Below are 12,025 nucleotides of genomic sequence, written 5' to 3' on the forward strand. Positions count from 1 at the left end.
TAATAGTTATATGAAATGAATAAAAGAGAATTCGAGCTTTAATATCAACCAATGGCTAATATTATTACATATATTTTCCACTTCTTGACATGACAAACAAATAGTATAAAATCAAATTACTTTCCGCAAGCTCGCAATTTGGCTCTTCATGTGTTCACAAATCTGCAGTTTGTCCTAACTTCCCCGTTGACAAAGCTATCAGGATTTGTAATATTTCCCATTTTCACCATAGAATCTGCGAATTGCTGAAAGAAAGCAAGGGAGTCATGAGCATACTTTATCACAAGATTCTTTGTTTCGATTCCAAGCATGCTTGAGTACAGTTCCTGGTCTGAGTTTAGCAGTCCATCTCCTTTCAATAGTAACTGATAGAAAGAGTTGTCAAAAAGATTAGGCGTGGCATAGTCCATCGCCGATATGTTATTGTCCCCAGATCCTCCAGCAGCTGGGCACGTCGATTTCAAGCTGTTGAGATAGGTCTCAGACATTGGACTTCTGTCCGAAGTTGTTTCAAAGTCACCGTAAATCCTTGATCGAAAATTCTCACAACGTGCCATGCCAATAGTGTGCGCCCCTGCAGATTTCACAGACAATAATGGGTTCTAAATATTAGAATTGGAATGGTTTTATGAGTTTTAAAGTAGGAGTTCCAAGCAGGGTTACTGTTCCTCCAACTATAACAGAACCGAGCTTCCTACCTGAAAGAGCTACCATATCAGTAGCTGAAAGGCCCTGGTAAAGGAACTTGTTAATGATAGGTAGCAGACCCTCATCTGCTGTTGGAATATTTGATGCTGCGAGCTCGAAACTTGCAGTTTTAGAATCTTTCCTTCCCACGGGAACATCCCAGTATGGTCCACCAACCTGTCAACATTGCAATCAATCGAAAAGGAGAAAAATATAAACTCATTCTACCACCACTCCTACTAGCTAATATATAATGCTGAATTGTATTAGTACCAGAATGACTGCATCTCTTGCGGCGATGGTGAGGATATCTGCACAAGAGACTATTCCAGGGCACTCGGACTCGATCTTGTTCTTAATTCTATCAATGATTTTAAATCCTTTCAGAGAGTTTGTGTTTGGTGGAGCTTTCTTTTCCCCTTGCAAGGTGATTGTGTCGTCTAGCAAAACTGAACCATCACACCCCTGCACCAATTATGGGACCATACCCTTTTAGTTGGCTTGGATACCATTTAGGATAAAGGATATTAGAGTTGAAGAAAATCAATGATAATGCCAAAAGAAGAGAGATGTGAACCTGAACGAAGCAGTCATGGAAATGTAATCTCAAGATCAAAGCTGCATTACGTGGATCAGAAAGAACTTCACATTCCATCTCTTTCTTGACAATCTCAAACACATCGGGGCATGTCGAAGCATAGTGGTCCAAGGTTAAAGGAGGGTCACTTGCATGCAAGCTTCCGCTGAGGATGGAGATAAAAACCAGCATAGCAAGTGGTAACACGGGAAGCTTTGACTCATGAAGGGGAAACGCCATTGTTGCTTCTTTTGCCTTCCTTGAATGATAGGAGAGAAGAGTGGGAGAGATGGGTTGGACTCTGTGAGATATATAAACGGAAAGAAAGTAGATCCTTGCACTTTGCTTTTTGCATGGCCGTTTGAGTATTTTGCATAAAGACCTCTATAGTCAAGAGAGGATGCAACTAATGCAGGCCTGGTTGGTGGGTACTCCCATACCAAAATCACCAAATAGATACTTGGGATACACCGGAAGAAGTTCCCTGCAGACGTCTGTATCTGCCCATTTAAATTACTTAAATGATTTGGGCAAGTCACCAAATCTAAAACTGAAAAGCTACTGATTGCCCCTCATGTTTAACCCATTCAACTTTCAAAACAATCTTCATATTCACGTCTCTTTCCTTCTCTCCCCGACCAAAATTGAAGACAAATTTAATATTTTAAAAAAGCATGTCCGACATCTTCAAGAAAATGAGCTGCCCATCTATTATTTTAAAACGTGCGGTAATCTACTTGAACATTTTAGACTGTTATTTGGTGTAGACTTCTTCGGTTGGAAGGTCTACTTTTAACATATGGGGTTAAAATAAGATAATTTGATTTTAGCAATTTGATTTCCAAGAAATTGAAACTAGCATTTGTAGGTGCTAGTTTCCACGCTATCCAGGTCAGTACACACAAATCCTTTTCAATAATTCTTCCAGAACAACAATGCCTACTCTGCCTTTCTTTCGTGTTATCCGGCCTTTGTACGAGAGCAAATCTAGAGGGAGAAAATCAACTCCATCATTATCGTCAAGTTATTGACCTTGTGTAAAATGATGAAGCATTCAAGTTTTCAACTGTTTTCAGTAATGCCCAGACCCCAGGGCTCAGGATTACCTAATACAATGATGGAAGCATGGAACAAAGCTAGGAGAGAAACCTTTATACAATGGCTGGGCTGACAGGTTAATGACTTGACATTTACACAGGGTTACCACGACTGAAGCCAGCAAGTGTGCTTTGTTTTTATGGTTTTTAGTTTTCCTGCTTAGGCAGCGATTGGTGATCACACTTTCACCAGGAAAAAACTTTGCGCTGTACATTCAAACTAAAATGTTGAATTTGGTTCGGAGAAGATCTGCTTTGAATAGCCAGACTTTTGGATGGGACAGTGGGAACAACGAAAGTACATGGATCAGATCAAACAATGCTCGGAACAACCAAGTCTGGGGCCTAAGTTAGCATGACACCCGGGATGATCAGTTTGTCCATGTATGAATTATGCACTTGTGTTAAATAAAATCCCAACATGCACTCGTTATACCTCTATAAAGAATAGATGGAAAAATTTCGAGCAGAAACCTTGCATACAGTTTCAGTGCAAGGTGAATAATACAAGTCAACGATGGAAACCAAAATCAACAGTCTTCCTGCTCATGTCTTTCAAAATTCTTGCAAGAGCAAAGTATTACTAGCGAGCTAAATGAGCACTTTAAGCTTAAAACACATCAGGTATACATATCAGAATCAAAAGGATAATTCTTAATCGAAGTTAACCTTGAAGATTTATCCTTGGCATCTCCAATTGTGCTCAAGTCAAAGCCAGGCAACACATTCCTCTGTAGCAGAGACTTCACCATAGCCACGACATAAACACCATATCGAGGCCATGAAACACAAAGAGTTCCTCTGATTTTCCTCATCTGACATCTGGCCAACAGAGCAGCTGCCAAGCCATCCAGCACACTTCCTGAAGGGAAATAGTCTAAACCTTTCAATAATGATGAACCTCCACAAACATCACCATCCAGCCCTTTCCTCTCTGCTGATGTCTCTAGCTTGAAAACATATGTCTCATCTGGGGCTAGCTTACCCCGGAAATTCTGGCTCTGAACTGAATCCATTATTAGAACCCTCTTGGGAATAATATGATCACCAATAAGCAACTTAGCAACTGCACTGGATCTCTCAGCACTGATAGAGCACTGAACCAAGACAACAAGTGTCAAATTGTCCATATCATTGAGGGCATAGATATTGCAAGACTTGTCACCAAGTGAGGGCTCACTTGAGTTCCCTGAGAAAGGGATCTCAGGTAGTACAAGACTGCCAATTAGGGTCTTTGACGATATATGATGGAAGATATACAGAGAAGGGGAAGATAATGCAATGATGAGGAGAGAAGGGCAGAGAGGTTGATCGGGTTTAGGATCAGAGAACAGCAGGGAAGGAGATGAAAGTGGTGGTGACGAAGTTGCAAAGTTGTCCAAATCTTCCTGAAAGAACCTTGAAGGGGGCGGGAGCTCTGTAAGTACATCTTCCATCTCTTACTCACAGCAAATCAAACAACCTGCTAATGGATGTATTTACATGATCAGTGTCATTTGATTACAGATGAAAATGGATGCCTTGTGCTAGTTAGTTCAAAAGTCTATCAGTTTGAATTTAATGAAAATCAAATAGAAACAGCAAAGACTACTCTTTCTTAATTAAGACTAATTTGTGAGATAGTTTTGGGCCTCGAGCTTACAAGAACACAACTATGCTAACACCATCACATTTGAAAATAAAGCGCATAAATTGAAAAAAGCATAGTTCACCTTCCCTCCAAGGTCCTTATATTCCAGAAGATTTATACTAAAACGTGTTATATAGCCAATTTCAGGTTAATCTATAGCAATGCCGACGTAAATAACCTCCCTGGTTTGGAGAAAAATTAAGTGGATCTTCATTGTCATAGCTAAGATTCACTCTTCCTTTTTGGAGAGTAAATATAATAGAACATGACTTTGACAGTACTGACAAAAGAACCTAATTACCTTGATCAGTCGTATGTATTGAAGCATATTTCAAAAGAAGGTCCTTAAATCGCACACACTTTCCCGAGTGGAAATAACTGTCCCTCTGAGTACTAGTTTAATTATTCAAATATGCAGTTTTTTTGGATTTGATAGTAGCAAAATAAGGAACCAACCTCAAACTCCCTTAGGTCGATAACAATAAGTTTACAACACAATACGGAGCTTCCTAAATCTCAACATTCTCAAAGAAATAATAAATCCCCAAACTCGACCGCAGCACATTGAAAACACAGATGCCCTTTGACATATATATATGTCATAGCACTAAAACATTGAACTTAAGATTCCTTTTCGATCACTAGCACAAAAATTGACGAGCGCAATGAAATTGAAATTTCTATTCATCCAAAACCTAATTCTGATATATATATATATATATATATATATATATATATGTATATAAAGATCTAAAGCTAATTGCTAAAACCCATTATTAGTCGAAGGGAAAGGAAGCTCATGAGCCAAAATAATTGATACTCTCGCATCCAGTTAATGCAATCTCTAGCCCAATAATCAGTAAAAAAAAGAAGAAGAAGAAGAAGAAGAAATAACTGACTTCAAAGAAAAAGGAGAAGAACAGCTCACATAAGATCGATGTCGTCGCGTAGGGAGGGCGCTTATCAAACTGGTAAACGACTCTCTTCACTGCGGTTGTCTATTTATTATAGTACACACTTTTTAAACATGTTTGGTTGGACTTGGAGCATGAGCCTTTTCGGTTGTCTTTGAAAAATAAAAACAAAATAAAAATTAAAAAAGTATTCTTAATTATGATCTTTAAAAAATATACATTTAATTGAAATCATTGTAAAATATACTTTTATATATGAAATGAATAAAAAATATAATATTTTAACTTTTACAAAACTAAAAATCTAAATACAATTATATATAGGGTTGGGTTCAATATGAAAAACATAAATTATTTAACTAAAAAGAAATGATGCTAACACAATACTAAACATTATTTTAATGTATCATAATATAATGACCAATTATATTTTTATGTTTGGGTGTTTGATTTTTAAAATGGTAATGTAGAGGATTATTATAATTACTTGTTATATTATAATCATTATATGTATAAAAAAGGTATGTAATGATTAAAGAGTAATTATATAGGGACCTAATTGTAAAACAAATTATCATAAAGAATAAAATGTCATTCTTAAAAATCTAAGGACCAAAAGACTTTTAAATAAATACCAGCTCAAGAAAAATATAGGGACCAAATTTATTTTTAAAAAATTCTCATGGATTGAGTTCAAACTTTATAAAAACCTTCCTTACTTTTTTAAGAATTTTTATAACCAAACAAAGTAATTTAATTATTAGATTTCACAATTAATTGCTAATAACATATTTAACATTGCTCGAGAAAATAAAATTAACGATGCATTATACATATAGTTCATAATACCAATAACATTAAAAACCCTCAATTACAAACTTAATTGCACTATATTTAGGAAAAACAACAGAAATTATATATATATATATATAAAATCATCATTACCTTCAAATCATCAGTAACGACCAGAGATTCCTTCTTTATGCTAAGAACATTTATTTTTCACTTTTGTTTTTCTTGGAAAAAACTGGGCAATCCTGTCACGAATCTTCCTATAAAATAATTATTGTTTCTCCTTGTCCTCGCCGTAACATTATGCCCTTAATAATCACCCAGAAAATTGGGGAAAGAAAAATCAAATTTCATTCCTGAAAATCACCAAATTAAAATTCACAAAAATCATAAAAAAATAAAAAAAATCCAAAAAATCAAATAGAGAAAGATATTGAACTCAAATCAAGCGAGTGATAGTAGCGCCACAATCAAAGCATTTGCCACGATTCTCTGCCTTTGTTTTGCTGCAATTCAAGCACAACGCCATGTGCTTGCAAATTTGCAATCGCTTCCGTACAAATTTGTGGTGCTGCCGCTACCACTACACAACGCCATGTGCCGGCTACCTAACGAAGGATTAATCGGCGAAATGTTGATCAATCTAGTGTTATATTTTTATTAAGGGCAATATAGTCATTTTTTAATTGACGGTAAAGAATTGTACAAGCTTCTTCTCTCTTTTAATTGAACACCAAGCTTCATCAATTTTTTTTTTCAATTCTTTGTTGCTTTTTTTTTTTAATCTTCTTACTCAGTGAATCATGATCCACACAAATTTATTATTTTTTTTACAACTTTCATTCTATTTTCTTTTAATTTGAAAAAAATGATATGACTTTCTTGTTTTATTTTATGATTTAATTTAACATATGGCCGACGAAAGATTACGAAGCATGAATAAATTGAGCTTTGAAAATCAGAAGCACTCAATTCATAAAATCTTGAAAAATAGGTACTTAAACAGAAAAAAAATAAAAGAACATGTGCTTGTATAGAATATAGAAACTCGATTAGAAATAAAAAGAAGTGTTTGTGCTCCCATGACATGGGAAGTTTGCATGCTGATATTGATTGCAGAAAAATTGGAAGTTCAAAAACTCAAACAGAAAAAACAAAAGTAAAGATAAGTAAGAACATGTCCTTTTGTTTTGCTCGTATAATCTTGTTTCGCCCCAAAGAATATATAAAAAAAACACAGGTCATCGATATACGGTACCTGTGAATACGCACACAGGCCTGTTGAATTGCCTTGCTTTAACTGCTGGTTTGGGGCTCTGAATTCATTCTCCCATATTCTTTCACTCACAAAATAAGACAAGCAGGTTAAGTTTAATGCAGGCATCGCAAAAGACTATGGTCCGAATGTACTTCAGGGAATTCGGGTCGTGGTTAATACCACGCAACAATGACTTGAATCGGAATATAAAAATACATGAACAGTTATCAGTTAACAATAATGTCTAAACATACATGAACAGTTCATCAAAATCAATTAACAATGTCTTGATTCAAACCAAGGTTAGTTTCCTCGGGGCAAGAGAGAGAGATCAACAATAAACCCTAAAAAATGGCAGCAGACCCAAGTCTTACAACTACGGTAAGTTTTTCTTACAACAAATCATTGGCGAGAAAAATCAAATCGGACGTGGTGAATGAATAATCATAACAATTTTCCTATTCTTATCTTTCCCTCCTGCTTTGGCATCCGATCTTAAATCTACACAGGCCCTTGATCGAGAGATAAGTTTCTGATCATGTTCCATCTTCGGTAAAGAACACCTCCAGTGTTTGAAACCACGTTCGTGCCTCATCTGTTAAAAAATGCCAGAAACAGATCATTCCTCTCAATTTTGGTTAGAAAAATGACTAGAAAAGGCACATTTAAATGTTATGTGACCTTGGATTATGATTTATACCAATACATTACACTCACAACTGGAGTAAATTGGCGTCTTTCCTAGTAAAGAAAAATCAAAAAAGAAAGATGCCATAACTTACCAGACTACTTCTTAGTATCACTAGTCTAGTTTTCTATCAATCTTCATGTTCATCTTCGCCCTCAGAATCTGCATAATAGGAAATAGAGGGAGAAGCAATACAGGATTAACCACCAAGATAAAGAGGCCGGGTAGAAAAGTAGAATAAAATTTTCCTTAAAATAGGCTATCCTAATATGATTTGCAAAGTCCAATACATCATTGGTTAGCGATATAGGCTAAGTTTAATCTGAGTTTTCTTAACCAAATTCTCAAGCTGGATAATTTAATCCTCACCAAAAAATAACTTCAAATGTGTTTCCTCATTCTCAATTTCATGCTGCAACTATGTCTGTCTATACAAACATTACAATATAAAACCATGCAATCAACATGTTTTTCATGCATACCTGATCGAACATCATCACTAAGTTGGCCCCTTGCTTGGATTTGCTTAACAAGCATCCGATACATCAGGACCCACCAATAAATATGTAGAACAAGCAAGCAGTAAAGGAGAGTATTGAACACATAATAATAGATTGGACCATCCACTGCATGTTTTTCCTTGTCCAAGTTCAGGAGAACTTCATAGCTGCATCATGGGGAGAAAATATATGAATTCTTCTGTTAAGTATTAAAAAGTTTATAAATACCAAGAAATTAACAAACAACAAACCAAGATAGTTAATGAAGAAGAAGATGGTGGTAAATAATTCCTCAAAACACTAGCCATAAATGAAGGTAAACTTTTAAAATGAATTTACTTTATTCTCAGGAGTTGAAATGCAGATACAAAAGTATTGTTCTTTTATGATAAACAAACTTGTCAATAAAGTTTACTAATATGAAGGACTCATGGTTTCCAGGTCCAAATTGCAAAGCCAAAAGCCAGTAAAATGAAATACTTCCTGAAGGAGCACATTCATTACGCGCAATAGCCAGTAATATGAAATACTTCCTGAAGGAGCACATTCATTACGCGCAATAGCCAGTAATATGAAATACTTCCTGAAGGAGCACATTCATTACGCATTATCAAATTTAGATGTTGATTGTTCAGTGCTATGACCCCACAAAAATATAGGCATGCATATCAGACTCAAAAAATTCAACAGTTGGTATAGCTTAGGCATCAATCTATACAAACCTTGTACTCCAAAGGACCCAGAATGGATAGTAAATGAGCCGCAGCAAGATCCAAGACAAAACAAAAAGAATAAATGCAAAGCTAGCAATCCCTTCAGCACCACTGTATTTGGACATCTTTCCTACCTCTAAAAATACATCACTAGCATCATGAATAGCTAAAACAATTGAACCAACACGACCAAACCTGCAAGAAACAGAGAAATTGGAATAGAAATGAGAAAGCTTTATGAACCTTTGATGGTGTCACTGCAGCCACTGGGTTCTATGAAGCTTCTGCATAAGTAATATATTTGAATGGGCAGCATAGTTATGATTTCCATATTTTTTCTAATAAAAAGGCCCAAAGAACTTCCTCAGTTAAACATTCCTGAACCACAGAAAAACCTGAACCACAATACCTTAATATGTAGGACAGCACAATGAGAATGACAGTAGCAACATGATGACTCATGGACACCCCAAAATCTGAACGCCTTGTCTCCCAAAAAATCAGAGCAAATATGGAGTACGTGTAAAATCCAGCAGCATACATATATGCTCCTTTCAATTTTAACCTGAAATTCATTAAGCTGTCATCCTTTTCCCATTCAAAGTACAAATCAATAAAGGAACGGCTTGAGCCAAACAAATAATTGAACAAGAAAACCACAGCAATATGATATGTAGTTCATAAATCTTACTTCATTTTTTGGTCTGGCCAGACCTGACTTCCTGGCCCTACCCAAAAATATTTTGTATTACCAAACCAAGGCTCATCATAAGTAACATACAAAACCAGAATTTCTGCTGAAAGAAAATACATGCATTTCCAAGCTGACTCCTTGAATTTTCTTATCTTCTTCCTTCTCTCATCTGGCTGAGCATCCAGCATCTGATGCTCCTTTCCAAAAATCAAGCGTTGTGCTAGTTTCTGCAACAAAGAGAAGGAGAAACAAATAGATGAGAAACAGCATACTAGCGACAATGGAAGTATGAGAAAAGGAAAATTTCCAAGTACAAAAGCAGCCCTATCTGCAATTTTATGTTGTATTTGTAAATGTGGTAGAACCTGGCAACACTTACCAAATATTGCTAAATTCATGACTAATTGATTTGTCTAACAATGACACAGTGGTATCAAAGAATAGATGCTTCTGAAAGAGGTGGATCACAGGGGGAAATGTTTAAAGCTCGGAAGAGCCCCCAACAACTGAAAAGATTTCAAAACTTTTCTGGATTCTAGGTGTTTGGAAGCACAAATCATAAGAAATGATAAAGCAACTGGACAGGGAGTAAGCTCCATCAACGATAGCTTATGCTAAGATAATTATGCAACTGGATCATCTAAGCATTTGGTTATTTCCAGCAGCAGCTATATAAATCACTTCATAGAAGACTTTTCCAATCCTATTATGCTACTCAAGAAATGGGGTGACAAGATTCATGAATTTCCCAAGAGCAGCGAATGCCATGCAAGGAATAAGGGTTTGGAATGAACAGAAATAATAAACAAAAAGCTTCAAAGTCAGATAAACTACAAGATGCAAGCTAAGCTAAGGTTTGTTCAAGCTTGGTCCAAAGTGGACAGCCAATGAACATAATCAAGAAAACAAGATGGATTTCAGGTTTGAACCAAAAATGTATATTGTCAAATAAGGCTTGTCAATGAATATTGATGGCATCTTTACAACTGATTCATATCTCATATAAGGTTATTAGCTGTTTGAACCCCGGGATCACTAAACTGAAGCAAAAATGCATATAAATTCTAGTTGTAAACAAGAATATCTATAATACTTCAGATCATCCAATTGCTTCTCAGATGTAATTAGCTCAATACTTAAAAAAGAAATAAATTACCAAAATCGAAAACATTGTAGTTATCACGATCATTTTCACTCAAATTACTTCTTTAATCAAAAAATGACTGCAAGATTCAATTATTCACTTAAAGAGCAAAACATCTCACTAAACTAAATCCAATATGATTCAATCAAGTAAGAAGAACCCAAAACAAGCAAAAAAAAAACATTAAGAAACTAAACCAATGAAGGCAAAAACTTGAACTAAACCGATACAAAAAAAAAAGGAAACAAAACAATAAAAAGCACTATCAAATGTTTCAAATAAAGTACCTGGAAGACAAATCTGTCGAGAAAGAATCGAACAAAGGTGAAAAAGAGAGAAAAAAGTGGAAGGACAATGTAATCTTCATAAGCTGGATAAGATTCATGTTCCCATTGGATTGATTTCGCGTATTCCATGAAACCCATCTCGGGTTTTTACCCTTTTCTTCCTTCCAATTTATCCAAGATTGGATTTTTCTAGCGTTTTTGTAAAATCACAAACACAAAAACACTAGCAAAGCTAATTCTTCTCTCTCTCTCTCTCTCTCTCTCTCTCTCTTACCTTGGTCTAATACGTTTACTCTTGTGTCTTTCTAAAAAAGGATGCGGTGATTCTGTCGAAGAAGTGAGAATTCACTGAAACATACTACAGATTGCCTCGGATTAGTCCACAGATTACATTTTTTTCTCTCTCATTTAGATCCCAATGAATATTTGTAAGCAATTGAGTCTCCAACGTATACTGGATCTTCAATTAAATCCTTCTGTCAACTAATTTGCAAGAATCTTCTCACTTGAAATCCCAAAATTACTTTACACAGTTGTAGGCATATATATATATATATATTTGTTGAAAGTGGAGGATTGATAAGATGCGTTAGGACCCAGTTGGTAAAGAATATAGGTTGGTGACTTAATTAGGAAAAGCTGTTGTCGAGGATGACTAATAAAGATGTTTGAGAGTGCCGCTGAAAAATACCTTTTACTTAAAAATATATTAAAATAATAATTTATCTATTTATTTTTTAAGATTTGTTTTTAAAATCAATACATCAAAATATAAAAAAAATTATTTTATCCCAGTATATGCCAAAATTATCCTCCAAGTTGGTGATTCGGGTTTTCAATTTGGTCTTTTTTTAATTGATGTATTTTCTAAAATGGACATGATTTTGATTTGGTTTGACGAAATTAACCCTGTAAGTTCTGGATTTGTTGAATTTAGTTCGAGGAAAGTGACCGTTTTCTTAGATAGAACGTTGGAAAGGTTCATTTGGGGAAAGATGCTTGCGATCCAGGCTGTGTGGCGTTAATATATATATATATATATAT

At 35.3% G+C, this 12,025-nt stretch overlaps 3 protein-coding genes across 7 annotated transcripts; all 3 read right to left on the reverse strand.

The window, feature by feature from the left end:
• On the reverse strand, window positions 1-1,554 carry LOC118047208 (peroxidase 11). Its single transcript, XM_035056439.2, has 4 exons — window positions 1,265-1,554; window positions 961-1,152; window positions 699-864; window positions 1-574 (listed from the first exon to the last, which is right to left on the reverse strand). Exons 1-4 carry the CDS (start codon window positions 1,502-1,504, stop codon window positions 147-149), a joined length of 1,026 nt encoding a protein of 341 aa, XP_034912330.1. The 5' UTR covers window positions 1,505-1,554; the 3' UTR covers window positions 1-146.
• A 1,237-nt stretch (window positions 1,555-2,791) lies between these two features.
• On the reverse strand, window positions 2,792-5,045 carry LOC118047192 (uncharacterized). Of its 4 annotated transcripts, none has more exons than XM_035056410.2 (2): window positions 4,920-5,045; window positions 2,792-3,823 (listed from the first exon to the last, which is right to left on the reverse strand). In XM_035056410.2, exon 2 carries the CDS (start codon window positions 3,795-3,797, stop codon window positions 2,982-2,984), a length of 816 nt encoding a protein of 271 aa, XP_034912301.1. In that variant the 5' UTR covers window positions 3,798-3,823; window positions 4,920-5,045; the 3' UTR covers window positions 2,792-2,981. The 4 variants fall into 4 exon arrangements, with proteins under 4 accessions (XP_034912301.1, XP_034912310.1, XP_034912318.1 ...); XM_035056419.2 differs by having other exon boundaries at window positions 2,792-3,826; window positions 4,920-5,036; XM_035056427.2 differs by having other exon boundaries at window positions 4,891-5,023.
• A 2,134-nt stretch (window positions 5,046-7,179) lies between these two features.
• On the reverse strand, window positions 7,180-11,581 carry LOC118047186 (ceramide synthase 1 LOH3). Of its 2 annotated transcripts, none has more exons than XM_073411616.1 (7): window positions 10,982-11,581; window positions 9,668-9,777; window positions 9,266-9,421; window positions 8,866-9,051; window positions 8,126-8,310; window positions 7,738-7,805; window positions 7,180-7,550 (listed from the first exon to the last, which is right to left on the reverse strand). In XM_073411616.1, exons 1-6 carry the CDS (start codon window positions 11,117-11,119, stop codon window positions 7,774-7,776), a joined length of 807 nt encoding a protein of 268 aa, XP_073267717.1. In that variant the 5' UTR covers window positions 11,120-11,581; the 3' UTR covers window positions 7,180-7,550; window positions 7,738-7,773. The 2 variants fall into 2 exon arrangements, with proteins under 2 accessions (XP_073267717.1, XP_034912287.1); XM_035056396.2 differs by having other exon boundaries at window positions 9,548-9,777; window positions 10,982-11,579.
• Window positions 11,582-12,025: the final 444 nt, after the last annotated feature.

Source organism: Populus alba, chromosome 10 (genome assembly GCF_005239225.2).
Source record: "Populus alba chromosome 10, ASM523922v2, whole genome shotgun sequence".
NCBI lineage: Eukaryota > Viridiplantae > Streptophyta > Magnoliopsida > Malpighiales > Salicaceae > Populus > Populus alba.

What these genes read in the sequence shown, in the direction of transcription:
- LOC118047192 (XM_035056410.2), bottom strand. Translation starts at nt 3,797, where the DNA reads ATGGAAGATGTACTTACAGAGCTCCCGCCCCCTTCAAGGTTCTTTCAG.
- LOC118047208 (XM_035056439.2), bottom strand. Translation starts at nt 1,504, where the DNA reads ATGGCGTTTCCCCTTCATGAGTCAAAGCTTCCCGTGTTACCACTTGCT. An exon ending in CAAGAGATGCAGTCATTCTG is followed by an intron (nt 865 to 960) that starts GTACTAATACAA and finishes CAATGTTGACAG; the next exon opens with GTTGGTGGACCATACTGGGA. An exon ending in TGATATGGTAGCTCTTTCAG is followed by an intron (nt 575 to 698) that starts GTAGGAAGCTCG and finishes TGAAATCTGCAG; the next exon opens with GGGCGCACACTATTGGCATG.
- LOC118047186 (XM_035056396.2), bottom strand. Translation starts at nt 11,119, where the DNA reads ATGGGTTTCATGGAATACGCGAAATCAATCCAATGGGAACATGAATCT. An exon ending in TGGCCAGACCAAAAAATGAA is followed by an intron (nt 9,422 to 9,547) that starts GTAAGATTTATG and finishes AATGAATTTCAG; the next exon opens with GTTAAAATTGAAAGGAGCAT. An exon ending in TAGTGATGATGTTCGATCAG is followed by an intron (nt 7,806 to 8,125) that starts GTATGCATGAAA and finishes CCTATTATGCAG; the next exon opens with ATTCTGAGGGCGAAGATGAA.